At 28.2% G+C, this 22,401-nt stretch overlaps 1 protein-coding gene and 1 long non-coding RNA gene across 6 annotated transcripts in view; one reads left to right on the top strand and one right to left on the bottom strand.

Annotated features, from left to right (window-relative positions):
- Positions 1–22,401, top strand: part of LOC130669806 (probable nuclear hormone receptor HR3) — a 113,525-nt gene that overhangs the window by 5,800 nt on the left and 85,324 nt on the right. For 2 of the 4 annotated variants that reach the window (XM_057472888.1, XM_057472885.1), the window contains exon 1: positions 18,857–19,145. The exons of 1 other annotated variant lie outside the window; for it this stretch is intronic. In XM_057472888.1, coding sequence (XP_057328871.1) covers positions 18,977–19,145 — 169 coding nt within the window. In that variant the 5' untranslated portion in view covers positions 18,857–18,976. Of the gene's footprint in view, positions 1–18,856; positions 19,146–22,401 lie in introns of those variants that run through there. One more of the 4 variants, XM_057472892.1, reaches the window with a different exon arrangement.
- Positions 11,675–14,591, bottom strand: LOC130669807 (uncharacterized). 2 transcript variants are annotated; one of them, XR_008990256.1, is made up of 3 exons: positions 14,358–14,591; positions 12,410–12,790; positions 11,675–11,995 (listed from the first exon to the last, which is right to left on the bottom strand). It is a non-coding gene; the product is annotated as an uncharacterized LOC130669807 (long non-coding RNA). The 2 variants fall into 2 exon arrangements; XR_008990257.1 differs by having other exon boundaries at positions 12,410–12,538; positions 14,358–14,572.

Raw genomic sequence — 22,401 nt, 5'->3', positions numbered from 1 at the left:
TGCCGTAGTGTGAAATAACGGTGTAAAATTCGCTCAGTGTAAATTTTCCATCCGTGTAATTTTTCCACGGTGTAATCTACTTTTTTTACACCATTCTGTATTACTCGGTGTAATTTTGATTAATAAGCAATAAAGGATCATTGAATATTTTTAAATACTTAATCAATAATTACATTAATTTTATTTGGATATTAAATACGCTGTCGAAAATTTCGGTGCAAAAATGGACCCGGAGAACTTTACACGACCGTGGTGTGAAATAACGGTGTAAAATTCGCTTGGTGTAAATTTTCCATCCGTGTAATTTTAACACGGTGTAATCTAATTTTTTTGCACCATTCTGTATTACTCGGTGTAATTTTGATTAATGAGCATCAAAGGATCATTGAATATTTTTAACTACTTAATCAATAATTACATTAATTTTATTTAGATATTAAATAGTATTTTGAACATTTCAAAATTTTTATGATTAATTTTCTTAACCCGGGTCACAAAAATAACGGGATTTTGCCTTTTCTGACTTATTTGATTTGATTATGACTTCTTTAACTTAGAAATTTGAGTCAACTAAGTCAAATCCAAGACGAGACTTGAATTTGACTTGAATGGCGTAAATAGGTACTAAGTAATACAACTTAGTCAAAAACAATTCAAAATCGAATGAATCTTCGTATCTCAAAACGGGAAAACACATTTGGTTTTGACTTTGTTGTCTTACTTAATACCCATTTACGCCAACCAAGTCAAATTCAAGTCACGTTATCTTGAATTTGACTTAAATTTATAAGTTGAAAAAGTCATATTCAAGTTAATTAAGTCAAATAAGTCAGAAAAATCAAAATCAAGTCATTTTTTTGACCCGGGAACGCAAAATCATCATGAATTATACATTTACACGTTTGGCGGTGTACCGATTAAATTTTTACACCGAATTTGGTGTAATTTTCACACCAAAATTTTTACACCGGGTACAAAAATTTTTTTACGTAGATGCTGGAAAATTTTTTTATTTTGGAGTAATTTAAAAATTTAAAAGCGATAAGAAAACAAATCATGAGTCACACGAATTCCTAAGTATTAGAAAAAAAAAAAAAAATTTAAGATTGTAATGATGAAGAACAGTAGAGAGAAGGATGATGTTACAAGCTGGATGAAAAGCAGTTGTGGCAGAGGACGAAGAAGAATCAGAAGAGAGGGGACATATCACCTCAGGCAGGGTTCTCTTGATTCTCAGTCATTGAACTCAAGACTCGTTCAACCTATACCAGCTGTTTCTTATATTCGACGACTTACTCAAAGTACTCTTTCTCATCTCTCAACTTCCTTTTCTCCACGTCATCTTGTTCATTATCTCAAAATACTAAAATCGATATTCATTCACCATCATTCGATAATACTTCGTAATGTCATAAGATCGACTTCAATGAAACTTAAGTTTCTCGCTTAACCGCTCATTGAAATCGCGAATCTTCAGCTCGCGTGCTCGTGTTATCATTCGATTTATTTATTCTTATCTTACAATGTTTTTTTTTTTTATTCATAATAAAAAAAAATTCTACTTTAAAAGTTATTTTTTGTAGTCTTATTAAATTAAATATTTAATAACTTAAAAATTGAAAAACTTGTTTACTATTTATTTAAAAAAAAAAACTAATTTATACACGTGTGTAGATGATTTCTTAACGTCAAATACATCTAAGTTGAAAAATATTTAACAGTTGAATAACTTTGTAGTCAAATAAATTCCTCCACAGTCGGTCATTGTCGCCGGGTCCCAACTGTGGCTTGGAGGTATTCGATAGCTCGATCGAGGGTCATTGGCCGCAGGTGTAATGCTTGCTGGCCAAGATGTTCAATTTAAAATCTTTTATACCTCCAAAAAAAATTCAGCCAATTCTTAGATTAAATTTTTTTTTACCCTTTACTACCTAATCAATTTTTTTTTCTACTCGATTGTACTCTAAGAACTTTATGAACAATAAGTCCACTCTTTTGTCTAGTAAACTGAAATATAAACGTCAGTAAATTTATAAATAAGTCGTTATGACGTATAAATTAAAGTAACGTAAAGTATGGTAACAAAATACGAATCGCGTGTCAATGAAATATTGTTAGGTGATATTAAATTTCAAGAGCATCAACCGAAGCACTGAGGTTTTAACTCGCGTCCTTGCACGTGTTACGTTGTAGTCGGTCGTTATCGTCGCCTTGCAACAGTATACTATTAACTGGCAAAAGAAAGAGACCGAGTCAGAGTTGAGTTCAAAGTCACGGGCCTTGATACGTGACCGACGTAACGTTCGCCCAACTTGCATATATATAAGACAATCTTCTTTAGCGCATTTTCTTTCAATAGTTAGAGAAAGATGTTTATACAAAACAATATGTACTAATCTTTTATCATGTTTTTTTAAATTTTTAACAACAAAACTGCTGTATCATAAATGAATCATTCACACATATTGTTTTTATTCTGCTTCGCTTTACATTTTCTTTTTTTCGTGATGAAATACTTCCACGTTCCATTACAATTATTCACTTTAGATTTTAATTTATGATTGACACATTAAAGTAATTAATGATAAATATTTTATATTAAAATTATTTTTAATTAAAAAATTTTTTTTAAGTAAATTAGATTTTTTTTTACATGGAAAAAAATAATGCTCAAAATTTTAATAGTTTGTAGTTTATTTTTGACTTAAAATTAGTATATTTGTATACTTATATCAAACCAGGATCATTATATATTACAAAATGGCTATTGTTTATATTAAAATTTGATACACATAGAAGAGCAAAATTTGTAATTTCGTATATTAAAATTAATATGAAAAAGAATCGATAAATTGGTATCTACAGTTATTTATTACTATTCAAATAAACATAGAAAAATTAAAAAAATTTACCACTTATTCGATTTATGTATATAATAAATTAATTTATAATAACGAATAAATAACATTTTATATTAATTATTAGTCAATGGGATAGAATTTATAAAATAAAAGTTAAAAATTTTCGGTATTTTTATGAGCAAAAAATCAGTATCTAGTATACTAATTTTTCATTTTATTATTTACCACTTATTCGATTTATGTATATTGTAAATTAATTTATAATGATGAATAAATGATATTTTAAGCTAATAATTGATCAGTGATATCGAATTTATAAAATAAAAATTAGTAACTTTTGCAATTTTCGGCTGGAAAAATCAGTATCTAAGATAGCAATTCTTAATTTGACCAATCATTACTTTTTAATAGACGTATGCCATAAATTAATGAATTTTCACTAATAAGTCACGTATTTATATACCTAAAAGTAATAATATTTACTTACTTTTTGAAATAATTGATAGTAGTTTTTAGGAATCTACAAAAATTAGTAATCTACTTTGCATTAAATACATAAGAGTACTAATTATTAATAACACATTCCACTTTTTACTATTATTTATTAATTTTTAATATTCTGTTATTTCCGTGTAAGTCAAAAAATTTTCAAATAATTCTGGTCTATTGACAAAAATATGTAAAAAAAAAATAATAAAATGAAATTAAAAAAAAAAATGATGTAAAATTAAGTTAGATTGAGTAAGGGCTTAAAGGTCAATCACCTCTTTTACAATATAAAGAACAAGTTTTATACATATACCTGATGTTAAAACAAGTCACTCATCACTACAAGAATTTATTTTGAGGGTAATAAAATTTTTCCGGATTTCAAACATTATCTTATTTTATTTTTATCTTTGTTATTTCATCAGAATCTTATCCTATCATCGGCTACTAAATAATAAATTTAATAGCATGCAGTCAAGATTTAAAGTTAAAAATTATAATCTTTGATTTATTGGATTCCGTTTACGATAATCCAATTAATTGACTTTAAAAATATAATCCTAATGGTATTTTATTGTAAAGGATAAATTTCTTATTTTTTTTTTTGTTTTTTCGTAAATTCATTTCCAGAGATTTAGTGTTTTATATCAGGATTATCATTATTATTATATTTATTACGCAATCGTATAGATTCTAACGGTTGTAAAACCGTTCAGAGGCGTTATGTTAGATCGGCTTCTGAAGTAAAAGAAAACAGGATGGGCGGTCCCATCTTATTTCTCTCTTTCTTCTCGTGCAATGACCGCAGGGTGGATCAACTCTGAGAGAACCGTCCTAACATCATCACAGTCAAGATTTATACACCCATACATATATACAGACAAACATTTATAAGTTTAAAAGTTTAATCTTCCCACACGAAATTCCATTTACACGACAATGCAAACAATAAAAAAAAATATATTTATATATATATATATATATATACACTCATACTTTACTAACTTGTCCTTGTAGATTTTTAAACTTGACATTTACTAACAATAAATTACAGTTATCTTTTTTGAATCTAAAAAATATTCAGTCAACCTTACGAACTTCCGTGTTACATTTTTAGGCTTAATTTACTTTTTATTTTATGTTATGATTATAAGGTATAATGACCTTATGATATTTTAAAAGTATACAAATTTATGTAAACTTTTACTTTCATTTGTCAAAAACAAGGAATCGTACAAAATATTGATAGATAATTAAATAATTAATAATTTTATAAAATATTTTTGAAATTTGGTATTTTTATAAAACAATCGATTTTAACATATTTGTTATTTATTTATTTTATTTATTTATATTACGGGTCTAGGGTAAACCCTTTTAGAACCGGCAAAAATACAAGATCTTAGATAATACATACAATTATTCACAATAAATTTAACCAATAATTTTGAAATAAGGTAAGAGACCCAGTATCTAATTTTGATCACTCCGTATTTGTATCTATATCTACCAAATTTAGTAAATATAGATATACAAATACACGGAGTGATCAGGTACTAGTTACCTGATCAGATACTGGGTCTCTTACCTTACATAATTTGAAATATTTTATGTTAAATTATCTAATGAGACATTAGATATTTGAAGCATCTTGCCTTAAAAATATTTAGTATTTCTGCTGATGTTATTTCATTAGGCAACGAATTTCATAAATTAATACCCGTAAATTGACTTAGGGGGTGGGGCAGAGAGGCCCCCCTCCTATTTTTTTCTCTTGACAACTATTTTTGGTTTTATATTACTCAAAAAAAATTTTTTTAGGTGTAATAAATCGTTCCCCCTCGATTAACTTAATTACTAATTGTTATTTAATGAAAAAAAAAACAATTCTATATTTCTTATTTGTCATTATTTTGAACCCAAAAAACGTGTTTTTTGATTTTTTAGATTACAGATCATTTTGCATTATTTAAAAAATTTTATCAATTAAAAAATTAAATTATTATTTTCGAATATTTTTAGTGGCCAAATTTCCCCAGCTATAGAAAATCAGCCGAAAAATGGATTAATATATTAAATTTTCGATAATTTGACGATAAAAATTTGAAAGTATTATTTTTCCAAAATTTTCGGCTGGTCCATCTTGTCCCAGGTGTCATGCGTAGGGCTAAAAATGCGTAAATATATCGGATTTATAGTAATGAGACGAACAAAAAAATTTTTTTTTCAACAAAATTTCAGGGGGGGCGCTCTGCCCCACCCTCTCCTATACTACTGATTTATATTAATATTGATATATTAGGTACAAAAGAAAATATCAATCAATTATTGATAAAGTAAAACTAATAAAGTTTTACTATAATTGCAATATATGGCATTCTATAGACTCTTCTGCCCACGCTCTCCAACTCGTCGTAACTAAAAGAACAATAATAAATAATAAAACTGTGGAATGATCTTTAATATTCTTCTGGGCGGACACGCAGATAACGAAAAGAGGAACTCGTGCATTCACGACACTATACCTCTTCTTCGAGGTGTATAAAATCCGGGATCGTATAACTGTACCCTCGTGGATCTCATCTCGAGATTTATCATCCTCTTTGCATTGTCCTTTTATTCTTTAAACTTTTATTCAAAAAATAATTTAATTAATTAATTTAAAAATAAAGAAACGAATCTTTCTCTTAAATTATTTAATTCTTTAAAAGATAGCTTTAATTACTTTATACTTTATATATCCATGTAGTTGTATAATTTAAAGACGTGAGATTAATGATAACTAAATAAAATGCAATATATTGGAGGAAGGGCGGGCAAAACGGGACCGTTATAAGGAGATACTCAATTTTTGTGCATTAGAATTACGATGAATCTTCTATTTAGACTTCGATTTAAAATAATTAAACCAAATTTCCAGGTGTTAAAGAAAATTTTACTACACCTAGGCAAGTAAAATGGACCACCGAAAAAAAAAAATGACTATATAGTAAAATTACTTACTTCTAATATAAGTGGAAAAAGAAATTTGCAACACAATTAGTACACTTTAAAAAGAGCGGTGTTAAAAATGGACCTATTTTTACTCCACTCGATGTTAAAATGAAATTACACCGGTGTAGGAGGCGTAATTCGGCGGTGTTAAAATACCGGTGTGAATGCGGGGTAACTGCGTCCGCTCAGAGTATTAGATTTAGGAAACTTATAAAACGTAAAAAATATATTGACACACACACACGCACATACAGACGAGCGTGCACACGTACTCAAACACACACACGCACGCACTCCCAAAGTACACTCTGAAAAATTCCCAATAAATTTTACTATGGGTGCATAGTAACATCGGACTATAAGAAAACTGATTCAAAATTTACAAGTGTCCCATAGTAAACGTATGCGCATAGGCCACAATCGTGTAGTCTGCGCATACGTTTACTATGGGGCACTTGTAAATTTTGAATCAGTTTTCTTATAGTCCGGTGTTACTATGCACCCATAGTAAAATTTGTTCGGAATTTTTCACAGGATAAAATATTTTAACACCGGTAAAGAATATTTACACCGGCGGTGGCGTTATTTTCACACCACTTTCGGGGTTAAAATTTAACACCGCCAATATTAACACCTACACCGCTTGGACTTACCCCGGGGATTTTTTACAGTGTAAAAAAAGATGCCGATAAAAACACGTCGAAGATAACTTACTTTTATAAAATTTGATTATAGTAAAGAAAACACCGTATATATTTTTCGTGGCCAACAATATATGAGTCTTCTAAAAAATTCCTGGCAAAAAAAAAATTTCTGGGACACTTAAAATGGTACAAAAATGCGTATAAGAGTGTGAATGACGATTAAAAAAAATTTAAAAAAAAAAGACTTTTTTACCAAATTTTTGGAGTGGCCCTTGTCCACCCTTCCCCTATAGATATATAATTTATGTAAAATTTGTGTATTGTAAAGACTTTATTAAGAAACAATTTACGAGGAAGAATTCACGCAACAAATAATAGTTGTAAGAGCATCAGCATCTATAAGTAAAGAGGAGGGAGCGGCACGCAAAACGCAAGACGCAAGACGCACAATAGTGCATTATGCATAAACGCGGTGTTTACTTAACTGCCCCTGAACCCGGACATACAACACAACTAGCGACGAGTAGCTTATAGTTTATATTGTAAATCTGATATATCGTATAAGTATAATATGTTATAGTACGCTCGCGTATATTTACGATATATATATATATAGTTGGCTCTCTTTCGTATAACATAACTATCCTTCTTTCTCTTACTTACATGGACATTGGCCCACATGAGAGCAGGCGATTTACCGCTACGTATTATCACGAGACGAATGCTTCGTTCTCTTCGACCGTGTCCGTGTACTGCGATAACTCTTTCTATAAATCGTAAGATCCAAGATAGAGCTCATGTAAATTATGCATATCGTCTTTTACTTGTTGTCCTAAAAACTTTATTTTATATATTATATATTATACATACATTACTTAAGATATAATTTCGCTTTAATCATTAGTTTAATGAATTATCGTATTGAAAAGAAATTTTTTTTTTCTTATTCTTCTATTTATTATTAATATTTACTTAAGTTGATAAACATTTGAAAGGAAATGCAATTAAAGTTTAAGAAAGTCTATTGATAAGAAGAAGTGATGAAACTTTTCTTTCGACCAGTTGACCTAGAGTTTCCCGCGATGTACGAGTAGAGAGAACAAGTCAAGTTGGAATAGCATCTTACCTTCACAAGAGAAACGTAAGAAACATATCCGGTATCTCACCTTTCTCTTACTTATTCATTTTTCACTACTTAAACCTCTCACTCTTTCGCGGTTTGTAAAAATCCCTGACCAACAAGTCCATCTTTATCATTATCGTTGTCTTGGTCTTGGTCTTGATCGCCAACGTGTTAAAACACAGACATCTTTTTATCCATCACTTTAAGCTCTGACTGCTTCTTTTGAACTTGACTAGCTCTGTACCCTTTACTAGAACATACTTCTACTTCGCTACCTCTCTCTACCTCTTTCTTTATTGCACGTAAATGCGAAGAACAGGAACGCTGACTCTTGTGACGTAATCACGTCAAACGGTATCTTTGTCGACGAGCCTACATTACGTGATTGTTCATACACACACGTATCTAGAATAACGTTTGTCCGCTATTCACTATTTTATATGACAAATTTATATACAATTATAACTCAAGCTCATAAACGAATTACAAAAAAAATTTTGATTTTTTTATTTCTTATTTTTCGGTTTAATTTTTTGTTTGAAAATTCCGCCTTTTTGTCTATACGCAGAGAACTTTTGAGTAAAAATTACCCATAAAATTTGGTACTGTAAGGACATCTAGTCAGTAACTAAATTTTTACTGTTGTTAGTAGAAATTGCACTTCATTTACATGCTATCAAGTAGTATATTCTACAATGCGTGTGGGAAAAATTTATATATTTACCACATGTCCTCACAGTATCATATTTTTGGGTAATTTTTACTAAAAATTTCTCTGCGTGTAGATGTCGCTTTTTTTTCAATTTTACTGTTGTAAACGTCTCACTTTAACGTCAAACTAATTATTTATACACACTGAAAAAACTAATCGCTAGCCCCTGATTAAGCAACTGAATTCGATCGAATTAAACAGAATTAAATTTTTAATTCTATTTAATTCAGATAAATTCTGTTAATTCGGTGCCTAACTTAAAAATGAATTCTGTCTAATTCGGTAGGAAAACCAGAATTTGTCCGAATTAAAACGAATTTAAATAATTCTATTCGGTTTAATTCTGATTAATTCGAAAATAATTCTCCAATTTTTGGTTCTGAATCCGAATTAAACTGAATTAAAACGAATTTGAAATTTTTAATTCGGTTTTATTTTGTTTAATTCAAATTCAAATTTACAATTCAGTTGAATTCTGTTTTGCAGAATTCGACAGAATATAACAGAATTAAATTTTTAATTCTATTTAATTCAGATAAATTCTGTTAATTCGGTACCTAACTTAAAAATGAATTCTGTCTAATTCGGCAGGAAAACCAGAATTTGTCCGAATTAAAACGAATTTAAATAATTCTATTTGGTTTAATTCTGATTAATTCGAAAATAATTCTCCAATTTCTGGTTCTGAATCCGAATTAAACTGAATTAAAACGAATTTGAAATTTTGAAATCGGTTTTATTCTGTTTAATTCAAATTCAAATTTACAATTCAGTTGAATTCTGTTTTGCAGAATTCGACAGAATATAACAGAATTAAAATTTTTAATTCGGTCGAATTCTGTTGTTTAATCAGGGAGCTGCTAGCGATTATTTTTTTCAGTGCATTTAAATACATAAATAATTATTTTACAAACTTATTATAAGTACTCAAAATAATATCAAAATTTAATTATACGTGACTTATTTATTTAGTAGCATTTATTTACACTATATCAACATGAATTAACTTAAATACACGAATGCATGCGCGCGCAGTCAACAACTCACGTTGTTCAGTTATAAGTACCGTTTGGAAAATACGTCAGTTGAAGTTATAAAAAAAAATATTTTATTTTTTTCCAATAGTAGTTGCAGTAATACTAGTTGTTGTATGTCATATATTAAATATCTTAGTCTTTATATGAAATCGGCGATAGCTAGTTATAATTTTAATATATATACCTTACATGAAAACATAAAATTCTACTATTCAAAACCCAGTGGATAAGTATTTATGAATTTTCGCATTTATACAGCATTCTGAAAAATTGACAGTTGTCAAATAAGCTAATTAAAATAAATAAAACTTTTAAAGCGAATGTCTGTGTTTACTTGGTGTTTTTTGTTTCATTGTATGTCTATTAGGTGAGATTTAACATTGCAATAAGTATCATCGTCTAGTGGGAAGCAAGTAGAGTTACTTGTAGTAAAGCTAACTAAACATAACCGTTTCAGGAGAAAGTAATCGACAAGGCAAAGGGAAAAACTGTACTATTAAATAGCGGTAGAATCCGTTATGTTGCCTCGTAGTCGATTTCGACGAATTCGCTGTATTTTTATTATGTTTATTTTTTTTTTTATTTTACATTAATTATTTATTTTTACACACAACGCAGATTTAGTCATCGCTTTACTATTCTTATTATTCTTATCTGACACTGATTTTTTATAAATATACTTTATAAATAATTACAGTTAACTTTATAGTTTTTATTCAACCAATTAATTTTTTTATGTTCAAGTCAATATATAGGAAAGATCGGAGCAAAATGAGACTCTATTTGTAACATCAAAAAAATTAAAAAAAATTTTTTTTTATTGTTAGGGGTGTGGAATACTCGAAACTTCGAATTGTTCGATTCAAGATTCGCCTCGAAGATTAGAAAGATTCGAATAGTTTGAAAAATTCAAACTTTTTTAAATCTCACGTTCATTGAATTTATGATCACATGGACTATTTTCAGGTACAAATATGATAATATAATAGTTTTTCAATTTAATAAAGCTATAAATACTAAATTTCTCAGGTGTAATAATATTACTTACCGAAGATTCGGAAAAATTTCGAACTATTCGAACCTTTCGAACTATTTAATATTTGACTCGAATATCGAATCGAATCTAATTATTCGATTCGAACAAGATTCGCACACCCGTAGTATATAGACAATTTATAAATAATACCAAAAGCAAAATGGGTAAAGTCTGAGTGCAGATATCTGCTTGGGATGTTCACATTGAACCAAGGGTACATACATTATCTATGTTATCTATATTACTCAAGGAGATGACTAGGACCAATGGCTAGAAATCAATGTATACGACTATTCACATGCATGAGCAAGTCCATACGTTGTAAGTGGAAACCGGTCATGAACATGAAAAATACAGGGCATACACGGAAAAAAAATTCACGGATTTTTTACGATTTAACTATCGTAATTTTCATTATATAGTATTGTAACGCTGGACTATAAGTTTTCAATAATAATTTTTACAATAGACTATCGTAATTTTTATTTTATAATTTATACTACTACCAGAAAGAAAAAATCAGATACTATAGAGTAAATTATACAAGTTGTGTTAACATAAATTCTAATACAACTATCGTAAAATGAATGAGTCGGTAATGTAGAATTTCTTTAAATATAAAATAATAATTAGAAGTCAATGGAGTAAAATATATTTTCTTAAAAAAGTAGAACTTATAATTAATAAAAAAGAAAAATTTATCATTTGGAATTTTTTTTTTTTTTTTAACAGTTAAATTGAGAAGGAAAATACAATCTCGAAATAAAAATAAAACATGTTGAAGTAGTAATAATAAAACATTTATTTAATATTTTTTCAAACATATTTTTTTGGTATATATAAAATTTATGAATAAATAACTCATTTATTTGTATTCAAAATACGCACATGTAGAAAATTAAAAAAACCATAGGTGCAATTTTTTCGAATACTTTTTTTCTATAATTTATCATTTTTAAAAAAATCCAAAAATTATTAGGCGTCTGCTAACTTCAGTATCATAAAGAAATGTTGAATGTCCATAATTTGAGGTTATTGAAATGTTTTACCTCTCGCAAAGCCGGGTAAAATTATTCATTGTCGACAAATGAAGATTATCCTGTAACAAAATTAGGAGAATTGAATTTATTAGAAAAAATAAATTTTCATTCATTTAGAATCATTTATCCTATGACCACAAAATACTACTAAATTGTTTATAAAAATAAACTTCTTGTCCAGATAAATGATTTTAAAACGAACGATATACATGATACTGAAGTTAGCAGATATCTAATAATTTTTGGATTTTTTTTTAGACGATAAATAATTAAAAAAAAAATATTTAAAAAAATTGCACCCATAGTTTTTTAAATTTTCTACATGTGTATTTTTTTAGTTTTTTTTTTTTTGTAATTTCTTTGGTGAAAAAAAAAATCCGAAAATTACTAATTATCTGCCAACTTCAGGATCATACGATATACCCACAGAATATTAAGTTTAATAAAAATTGAATAATAATAATTATACTTACACCACCAAATTGTTATATTCCACAATCTATGTAGGTTTGTAATGACGAAAGTACAGTTTTTATTTTAAATTTCTTATTTACAATTGTCCGAAAAACGTCATGAATAATAACCTCTATTTCTGCACTACACTGTCGATAAAGATGAACTGATTTATAAATATATATAGTTGAACCACAAATAATACAGACAAAGTAGATGTCATCATTTGTATTTATATACATATATATATACACTCATACAAGCATCACATCATGGTTTGTGACAACACTTGTCTTTCATACGTAAACGCTTCAGATGGCATATACTATACCATTTCAGAAAATTTACAATCCAACTATCGTAATTTTTGTAGCTTGTATTGTAAAAACATAGAGGCAGCACTGTAAATTAAAAGGAAGAATAAAAGAATAAATAGTATAATTAAATCTTATTTTTTATTCTTTTACTATTTACGATAGTAACATTGTAATATTTCTTATTGAATTGATTACAATAAACTCTTAATGAAATTACGATAGTGAATAGTAAAAAATCTTTTAAAAACTGTAAATTTTCGTATCATATATTTGAATGTTACAGATAATAAAAGTATAGTCCAGGATTACGATAGTAATATTGGAATTTTTCGTCGAATTTTTTTTCCGTGTAGATCGTCTGCCGTAATTAGCAATAATTAAAGCTGACAGCCCTGGTGAAAATTTTTCGGACTTTTGTCCGAAAAAGTCTTTAGAACTCTGAAAAAGTCTTTAGAACTCTAAACTGAGTTTTTAAGACAGAAGTCCGAAAAATTTTCACCAGGGAGGACACAATTTTAAAGATAAAAAATGAATATTTGCTCGATTAATATATAAGTACTGTTACATTCTAATAAATATAGTAGGAAAAAAATTTATAATTAGTTTTACAAGAAAAAAATAAAAGATTCAAATTTTGCGGAAAAAAATTATCATGACTAATGAGAGTAATGCAAAATTTTTTGGCAGAGTATGATTTTTTTATTATCACTGCAAGTAACAAATTAAATGGCATCGATTTTAAAACTATCTATAGCCTACATTTTACGGTACTTTGAATTTTACCGTTCGGAACCAGCAATTTGTGCATGTGGTTGTAAAATCTTTAAATTTTAGTTGCGTCATATTATTTTTTAACGTGTGGTAAAATAAATTTTACTAGACGAGAAATTTAGCTGATACGCATTTAAGAATTTCTTTAGCAAAAAATAAATTTCCTCTTATTTTTTTATGACAAATAAAATTTTTTTTTTATGACTTCATAAAATTCTGGTAGTTTTAATAGTTTCGCAATAAAAAAATTTTATTTTTGAATAGTATCCAAAAGTTTGAATTTCTTGGCTACAAATTAAAACATTATTTTTAAAAATTACAATTTTTGTTTTGAAAAACGAATGATCAATACAAAAAATCAAATTATAAAAATGTGGAGCAAGTATTCTAATTTTTTTTTTTTTTTTTTTTCAAATATTCATACATTGCAAGTAACTAAAGTGAAAAAGCTAAAAAGTAACAAAAGTCTTTTCCAATGCATACAAAAAAAAATTATGCAAGAAATCAAAAATGGTCGGTCATAATAGTTCGGTTGATTCGACATGAATACTCTGATTTTTTTCTATTCAAGGTATCGATACATTTTAAAACATTTTTTTAATTTACGCCATTTTTCCCCATGTTTAAAAAATTTACACAAACAATTTGTAAAAATTTCATTCTATATAAATAAATATATAAGACCGAAAAAAAATATCAATAAGATGATTTAAAAGTGATATAAAAAATTATACTCATGAATTCTTAAGCTTAAAATACGCATGCGTATCTACATTCGATCGCAACAAACGAAAGCTCGTTGAAAAGAGCGCCATCTTCTCGTGGCCATAGCTTTTTTTTGTTTATATTACATGGCGTGCTGATTGTAACGAACACATACCTTCTATTCATGTTGACGAAATCTCTTGTTGTTATCTTTATATACAATCTCTTAGAACTTTACCTTGGTGGATCGAACAAGTACGAGCTTAAAATTTAAAATGTCTAATGCGCATGCACTTATATTACGTATAGTGCAAGGCAGGTTTACACTAGTCATGCAACAAACTACGTCATCATTAACTACCCAATATAAATCAAATAAATATTACGCATCATGCGCGTGCTTGGTTTTTATTCAAAAATCAATGAATTGTTTTTGTTAAAAAAAAATTATTCATAAATATAATAATTGGACTTTAAAAAAAAAATTGTTTTATTTTTTAAAAAGAGACAAATTTTGGTCATTATTAGTGCAGCCAGATCGTGGGATATTTTTACCCCTTCCTGTGGTGAAATAGCATGTAATCTAAACCAAAATCATTAAATGCAAAATATGTTAGAGTCATTTATCACATCATCTTTTATAAAATAAAAGGGTAGAGGTACCGTTTGTGGACACTTTAGGCCCAGTCTTGGACACTTGAAAAATTTAAATAAAATAATTTGTAAACGACCCAATAACATAATCAATTTTTAAAATATGTTTGAAGATACTTTTATCCCACTGTAAAATGAAAATTTTATTTTACACTTTTTCATTAAAGGATGAAATGTCCAAAAATGGAGCAGTGGTCACAAATGGTACCTCTACATATGTATTAGCAGTCATACAAATACTCTATTGTACATTATGTTTAAGTATATATTAAGTTTCAAAGATCTCATTAAAATTAATTACCTAATATGTTATATACTTATGTAATGTATACATTTTTCTTTTCCCATCTGGCATAAATAAATTTAAATTTAAATCTAAATCTAATGCCCTATTTAGAAAATCTCATAGAATCCATTAGATTTTCATAAATTCTTATAAAAATTTTATAAGAATGAATGAGTTCTATGAGAAGGGCTATAGTTAAGTATAGGGCCTTATACACACGGCTATAAGAATCTATCGGATTTTTTAGGTGGCAGGAGGGGGTAAAAATATTGCACGATCTGGCTGCGCTGATAATTATCATGAGTAGTGAGTAAAGAGAGTAATAATTAATATACAATAATTTAAAAGTGATTAATGTTAGTTATTAATACAAGGTCAGTAGTAATAACAGAAAGAGACCCTGCAGGCCACAGTACATTCGACCCCTTGTTGAAACTACTCTCACTTTCAACGGCGTAGACTTTCCGGCTCTATCTACCTACTTCTGTATCGACTCATCACGCCCTACTTACATGCTCCTGTATTGAGCAATGTTAACTCCCGTCTGTGTAATAAACTGTTGCCATTTGGTACTATGCTATGTATTTAGAGTCGAGCTCTCTCATACAAATAAATGCAATGGTGAACTTATAACTGCTATGCTTTACACACGCACTCTATTTGTTATTATATATATATTATATATACATACATTTTTTTTTCTTTATTCAATGTCGAGAATCACGATAACCATTTACTTAATCAACACTTGTATACTATTTAAATAAAAAAAAAAATATTATTTGAAATATAATAAAATAAATAATTGAGTTAATAAAAACTTTTATTTTTTTAAATAATTGCATCAATAAAAATTTTTATTTTATTTTTTATGATTTATTGTAAAGAAAATAAAAAATAATAAGATCTCATTTCTGTTATACGATTTTTTAATTTTAGCATTTAAAATTTTTTTAAAAAATATTTATTCTCTCGTTTTATTTACGAGTGTAAATGTAGCAGACATCAGACAAATTTTAAATTATTAATAAATAATAAAATAATATTTACAAAAAATGCGCTTATTAATTTGGAAATTTTCAAATGCGCATTTTTTAAATTTTTATTTTATTAATTATTTAAAATTTCAAATTTGTCTGATGTCTGCTACATTCACACTCATTTTTATTTTACTACTAAATATTTTTACTTCAATAGGATGTATAAAAAAAGTTTATTTAATTTTCATAAAAATATATAATTGTCAATTTTATTATAAAAATTAATTTAAAACTGTGTACTTATTTTTTGACGATCCAAAAGTAAATCTCTTAAATTTGAATAAAGTTGAATAAATAAAAGTGTAATCCGAGCTTTTTAGTTCTCTAATACGAAATGGTAGCGTTGAAGTACACTAGTACTGTTTAAATCTGCCATCTGGTGGTGAAAAAACCAAATTTAAGGGGTAGTGTACAACCCCGCAAGTGCAACCCCGCCGTAAAGAAACGTCAGTTCCGCTTTCTGTGCGTTTTATCGTGTGTCCAGAAACGTTTCGTATCGTGATTTACCATTAAGTAAACGCGAGTGACACACTAAATAATAATAATAGTAATAATAATACATTTAATAGCATAATCAAAAGTAAATTATACCGATGTCTAGCTTGTAAAAATCTTATAAAATAACTTATCGCTACTGTTATTTTTCTCGGAGACATTTTCTTTTTCTGCTTCTACGTACGTTTAATAATATCCGGTTTAATTATTTTAATAAGTGTACATATATAATTAAAAACATTCAAGTGATAAAAGAGTTTGAATTACCGACAGTTTTTAAATTAAGGGTGTGTTTTTTAGTGAAATAATCATCAATCAACCTTGAGGTTAATACATACTCACACACACACACACATTAGTGGAGGTGATAAGAAGTAAAATATCGCATTGGTCACGAGGCTTTGAGTCATAATTTTAAATGTTATTATTGTCATCATTAATTGAGTTAATTATCATTGCGATAATTATTATTTGAATTAAATATATTTAAATAAAAAATATAACAACTCGATGATAGTTTGGACGCACCCTGTAAAGTGTCCACACGTGCTTTGTTTTCTTGAGTCATTCGGTCAGGCAAATCGAACGAGTATGACCTCGACTCTCATAAGTGCACTTTCAATCGATTTTCATGTTACATTAATATTTCGATTTAATTTATTATTTAATTCAAAAATTTTTTTTTATATTTTTACTCAGTTTCAAATTCTTTAGACCAACAATTATGACTCTACTAAAAATGACTTATTACGCATTAAATAATTCTTATATTTTTTAAATATTGTTTCTTTGTTCGGGTGGAAACAAGATAAGCTCACGGAATTGTACGTCTTGACGGTGGGTGGCGCTAAAGATTTCCTCGACTGACGCGCCCTTCAACTGAGATTACAACCGTAAATAAACAATCTGTGGACAATTTTTGAAAAATTTATCATTTTTCGAATTAATTAATTCGATGAACTTTCAATCGCGAGTTTTTTTATTCAAAAAATTTTTTGTATTCAAAATAAAAATGTTTAAGTGTCGAGTTCGGTAATAAATTAGTAGCTTATAATTTTTTGATTACTTTATTTATTTGAAATGACAAGTTGACGACAATTTAATATAAATATTAAGTGCGTTTTGTCAGACATGTAATGATACAATGATAGACAAGCCCTACTGACCTATTGACTCTTTAGCCCAGTCTCTTAGTTGGCGTTTCCTCACCCTGCCGTCGAAGGCGCGCATTAAAGTAAAGGTCGAGTACCTAGTATACATTAATACGTCACTTTTATTTTTATTTCCATATTCATTCTTTTAAATATATATAAATATATATGAGAAATTACAATAATGCACAGAAAAAACAGATATCTTGAGTCAAGAAAATATTTTTGAAGACAAACGTTGTCGGGAACCAAGTCAAGATTTTCTTGAGCCAAGAGAATTCGTCTTGGTTGGAGATTTCTACTTTATCTGAGAAAATTTAGGTCTCCAAAAAAATTTTCTTGAATCAAGAATATTTACCTTCAGTCGAGAACTTTTTTTTTTTGTGTGTGGAGATAAAGAAATGATAGGGTATAATAATTAAAGCCTCGGGATCAGTGTTTTACGAATGATAGAGTGATTAATAAAATACCATGAAAAAAATGATGTATATATATATTTTGTTTTATAGATAATAAAGATCTCTCGATAAGAGAGACTGATCCTACGTACCATGGCTTCAACATCGTGTATACTCGCTATCGGTCTTTTAATAAGATCGTGCGAGTCGTCATGCGCGCGGAAAAACCCAACTCACGATGCGAATAGAATCGATATACATTAACGATACGCCGGCGTGGGTGAATCGTAACGCTTACCGCGTCAAATTTTAGTCAAAAATATATATATCTAGTCTAATTTAAGCTATCAAATTTAATTAAATTTTATTAATAGTAAATTATAATTGAAATAATAATAATAATATAGTTACTATTATTAATTATTATTATTATATATTATCACTTGCTGCGGTTCAGAAAATATAATAGAGCTATTAGTAAATTTGTATATAACAATAAATAAATATTTATAATAATTTATTACTCGAAGCGACAAACAATCGACTGGTATCGAATTATCTTTAAAATATCGACATTAATAATCGTTGTTAATAATTTAAAAAAAAAATTTATTTAATTAAAATATGTGAAAAGAAAAAAAACATAAATTTATTGGTGTAAATAATTTGATAATTGTGAGACGAGTAATTAACGGGAAATGTTTGAGTATAATCTTAAGTAGAATAATTAGTATCGGGTCAGACACTCGTTGTAAGATACAGAAAAAAAAATGGCTGAAAGCGCGGGAAGTCCTGCCGCTGTGGCTACAGCTAATAGTCCACAGCAACAACAACCACAACAGCAACAACAAAATCAAACTCAAACTCAAACAAATTCGGCGACACAACCACCGGATATTAGCAGCTCCCAACTTGCGTCGCCGCCTATTACTGGAACAGGTATTTTTTCCATCGACTCATGTTTGTTGTATAGATTTTTTTTTTTTTAATTAAATATGTAGATAAATGTAGTGGGTGTGTTTAATTTTTTTGTTATATTTTAAGTGTGAAAGAGTTTTTGTGCGTTCAAATTTTGTTTAAAAAATTTTTTTCGTTTTCGTCAATTTAATTTTTGCATGCAGAGAATTTTACGGTATTTTTTGCATATAAAATTTATAGAAAAATTACTATGTCATAGTAACATGAGGACAGTGTGGAATTATTGTACAAATTACCGATATTGTAGAAATTTTTAAAATACATCGAACAGAATTTAGGAGGTGTCTTGTAATTTTGACAAAGCAACAAATAAAATTTCTACCAACTGCATACTAAAGATTCTGATTTAACCTAATAAATTTTACTATGCAGTTGGTATAAATTTTATCTGTTGCTTTGTCAAAATTAAAATACACCTTGTAAATTCTGTTCGATGTATTTTTAAAATTTCTACAGTAAATAAAAAGTTTCTGAAATTTAAATGTTTTATTTCTCATGTATAAGCGATTAATTTTTGTGGGAAAACAATTTAATTTTAAAATAAAAAATTAAAATCTCTATTGTGTTAGACGTTAAAGGCTTAAAATTTTTTGTTACGGAAATTTGATTTCTTTGAAATATATTATTCTAAGAAATCAATGAAATGATTTTTTCAAATATTTAAATAGGAAAAAATTTCTCAAGAGTGCGTTTTAGAATAAACATATCAAGTTATACTTTTAAGAGATTTTTATTTGAACTTAAACTAAACTTAGGAGTCGAATATAATAAATTTTTTTTTATGACCTCTTGTATAAGAAACTAAAAAGTGGGTATTGTTCTTTACTGTACATGGAAAACGTCAAAGAAATTTCCAATTTCATGTCCATAAATCACTTTATGAAAGGCTGCGTTTTTTAAGATCTAAGATATGATTTCTGATTAATTTCAGTATAACATAAATAATCGATGGTTCGCGGTGTAATTTTGATAAATTAATGCTGTAAAATTTTTACCAGTGCCACTAAAAAATTTTACACTAATTATAGTTTAAACATACATATAATTTATGTAATCTTTCGCGTACCCTTTGCCAAAAATTGTCGGTCACGTGGTTTAGAAATCGTTGCAATGTTAATTTTTTGTATTGTTGCCAAAATCTAGTAAAGCTGGAAGATTATGTTTAGTATAATTTTAAGTGCGGCAACAGTGGACGTCAAATTTTACTAGGGTTCGTCGCTATTTCAGGGTTTGTATGTATTTTCATAATTGTCAATTAAAAAATATAATTAATTGCGGTTAAAAAAATTATTCAACCGGTACGGAAAAATATTTTAATTGCTGATTGTTGATTGTTTTTATACCGAATGGAATATTGTGATATTGATAAGACTGCCATCAATAATGTAGTCAGAGTATTCATCATAAAAAAAATATTATAAATAAATTCTTTGATACCAATTAGTATTATTACTAAACAAAGAAAATGCCAGTGATTATGAAAAATTAGTGGACTAGTTTCGTTTGATGGATTAAAAGTTATTGTTGCACTGATTAGTTGATAAATTCAGTATTGTACAAATTCTATAGTCATTGACATCGATATGTTGTTAATTAGTTGTAGAAATTTTATTGTTGAAAAATAAATAATTAGGAAATCATGAAATTAATAATGAAGAGTGAAACTTTTTAACTCAATAGGTATTATTATAAAACGGATATGCTGTATTTATATAGAATATGCTTTATTTTAAACAATAACTCATAGATTTTGAAAATCTAAAAAACATTTATTAATTATTTATATAGAAATTATTATTTTTTTAATGCCAAAATATATGAGATATATTTTATGAATTAAGTTAAGGGGTTACATGGGTTTCGTCGGGTAAGAAAAGGCCTATTTTCAAATTTTTTTTTGTATGTAAGAAATTATTTATGTAATTCAAACTTCTTTCTGTCTTATAGATACATATTTAGAGAATAATTTTTGGAATTTTCAAAAAAAAAAAAATTAAAACTCCTGCATTGTGACGTCATTTCCGGTGACCCCTCGAAAAAAAGGTGCGTCCGCGTTGTCAGCATAACTCCTGACAGGATCATCTAAAATGAAAAAACAAAAATAAGTGTTTTAGTTAAGACCATAAACTCATGCTTGAACGAAGGAAAGAAAAAAATTGGAATTTTGGCAGACATTTTTCCAAAAAAATGAAAATTTCGGTCAAATTTGCTTGACATTTTGTTTTTTTTTAAATAGTTGTAATTGAAAAAAAAAAATTCTTCGTCCAAGCACGAGTAAATTGGATCTCGAACACCTGTGTAAAATTTCATCAAGATCGGTTGAGTAGTTTTCGAGAACATTTGACAACTGACTTTGAAAACACGGTTCCGAGAAAAACGCGTTTAAAGTTTTACTGACCCTTCTATACCTGACTTGGAGCGCACACCTTCCAAAGGCTGTATCTCCGAAACTATTATTCGAATCGACTTGAAAATTTAGGATAATATTCTTGAGATGTTGTAGAAATTAATAAGTCAAAAAAAATAAATCGATTTCTTGAACCCACGAAACCCATGTAACCTCTTAATACAACTAATTATACACAGGAAAAAACAATACCTTGACCCAAGAATATTTTTTATAACCCACGAGAAAAACAAAAATTTTCTTAGTTCAAGAATAAATTCTTGATTAAAAAAAAATTGTGTATCAAAACAATTTTATTTGTTTGTCATTAACAGACAATCTATCATCTTTATTCTGCCGATTGCAATATATCCCAAAGACTACATGTATAAAGAATACCGTAACCAATAATAATGATGAATAAAAAAAAAAATATTTTTTTATAAATCAACTTTCGGTATCGGGCCTACCGAATATACCTCAACTTCGGAATCACGTTATTTTCAGTTACCTTGTGGTTAAACAGCCATTTAAAGTCTTGTCTTCACATCTTGAGCATCACGACGCACACGATGCATTACAAACGGCGAAGATAAAATAATAATAAATGTAAAAAAAAAAAATCCAACTACAAGTAACCAAAAGCCGCTGCATGTAAGACAGAGTAAAAGTATAAAGAGAAAAGAGCGCGCAGAAAATGCGCCGGTTTAGCGGATCTGTCGGTCAAGTAACGGGTCGGCGGCAGAGTACCGCTAGCAGCGGACTCTGACGCGGTTACCGAACACCGTTATCTCGCCGGGGATACCCACGTGGTGTCTCACCATCCGCAAC

This window comes from Microplitis mediator, chromosome 6 (genome assembly GCF_029852145.1).
Source record: "Microplitis mediator isolate UGA2020A chromosome 6, iyMicMedi2.1, whole genome shotgun sequence".
Taxonomy (NCBI): domain Eukaryota; kingdom Metazoa; phylum Arthropoda; class Insecta; order Hymenoptera; family Braconidae; genus Microplitis; species Microplitis mediator.
Note: the sequence above shows the minus strand (reverse complement) of the source record. Positions and strands in the feature narration are given on the sequence as shown.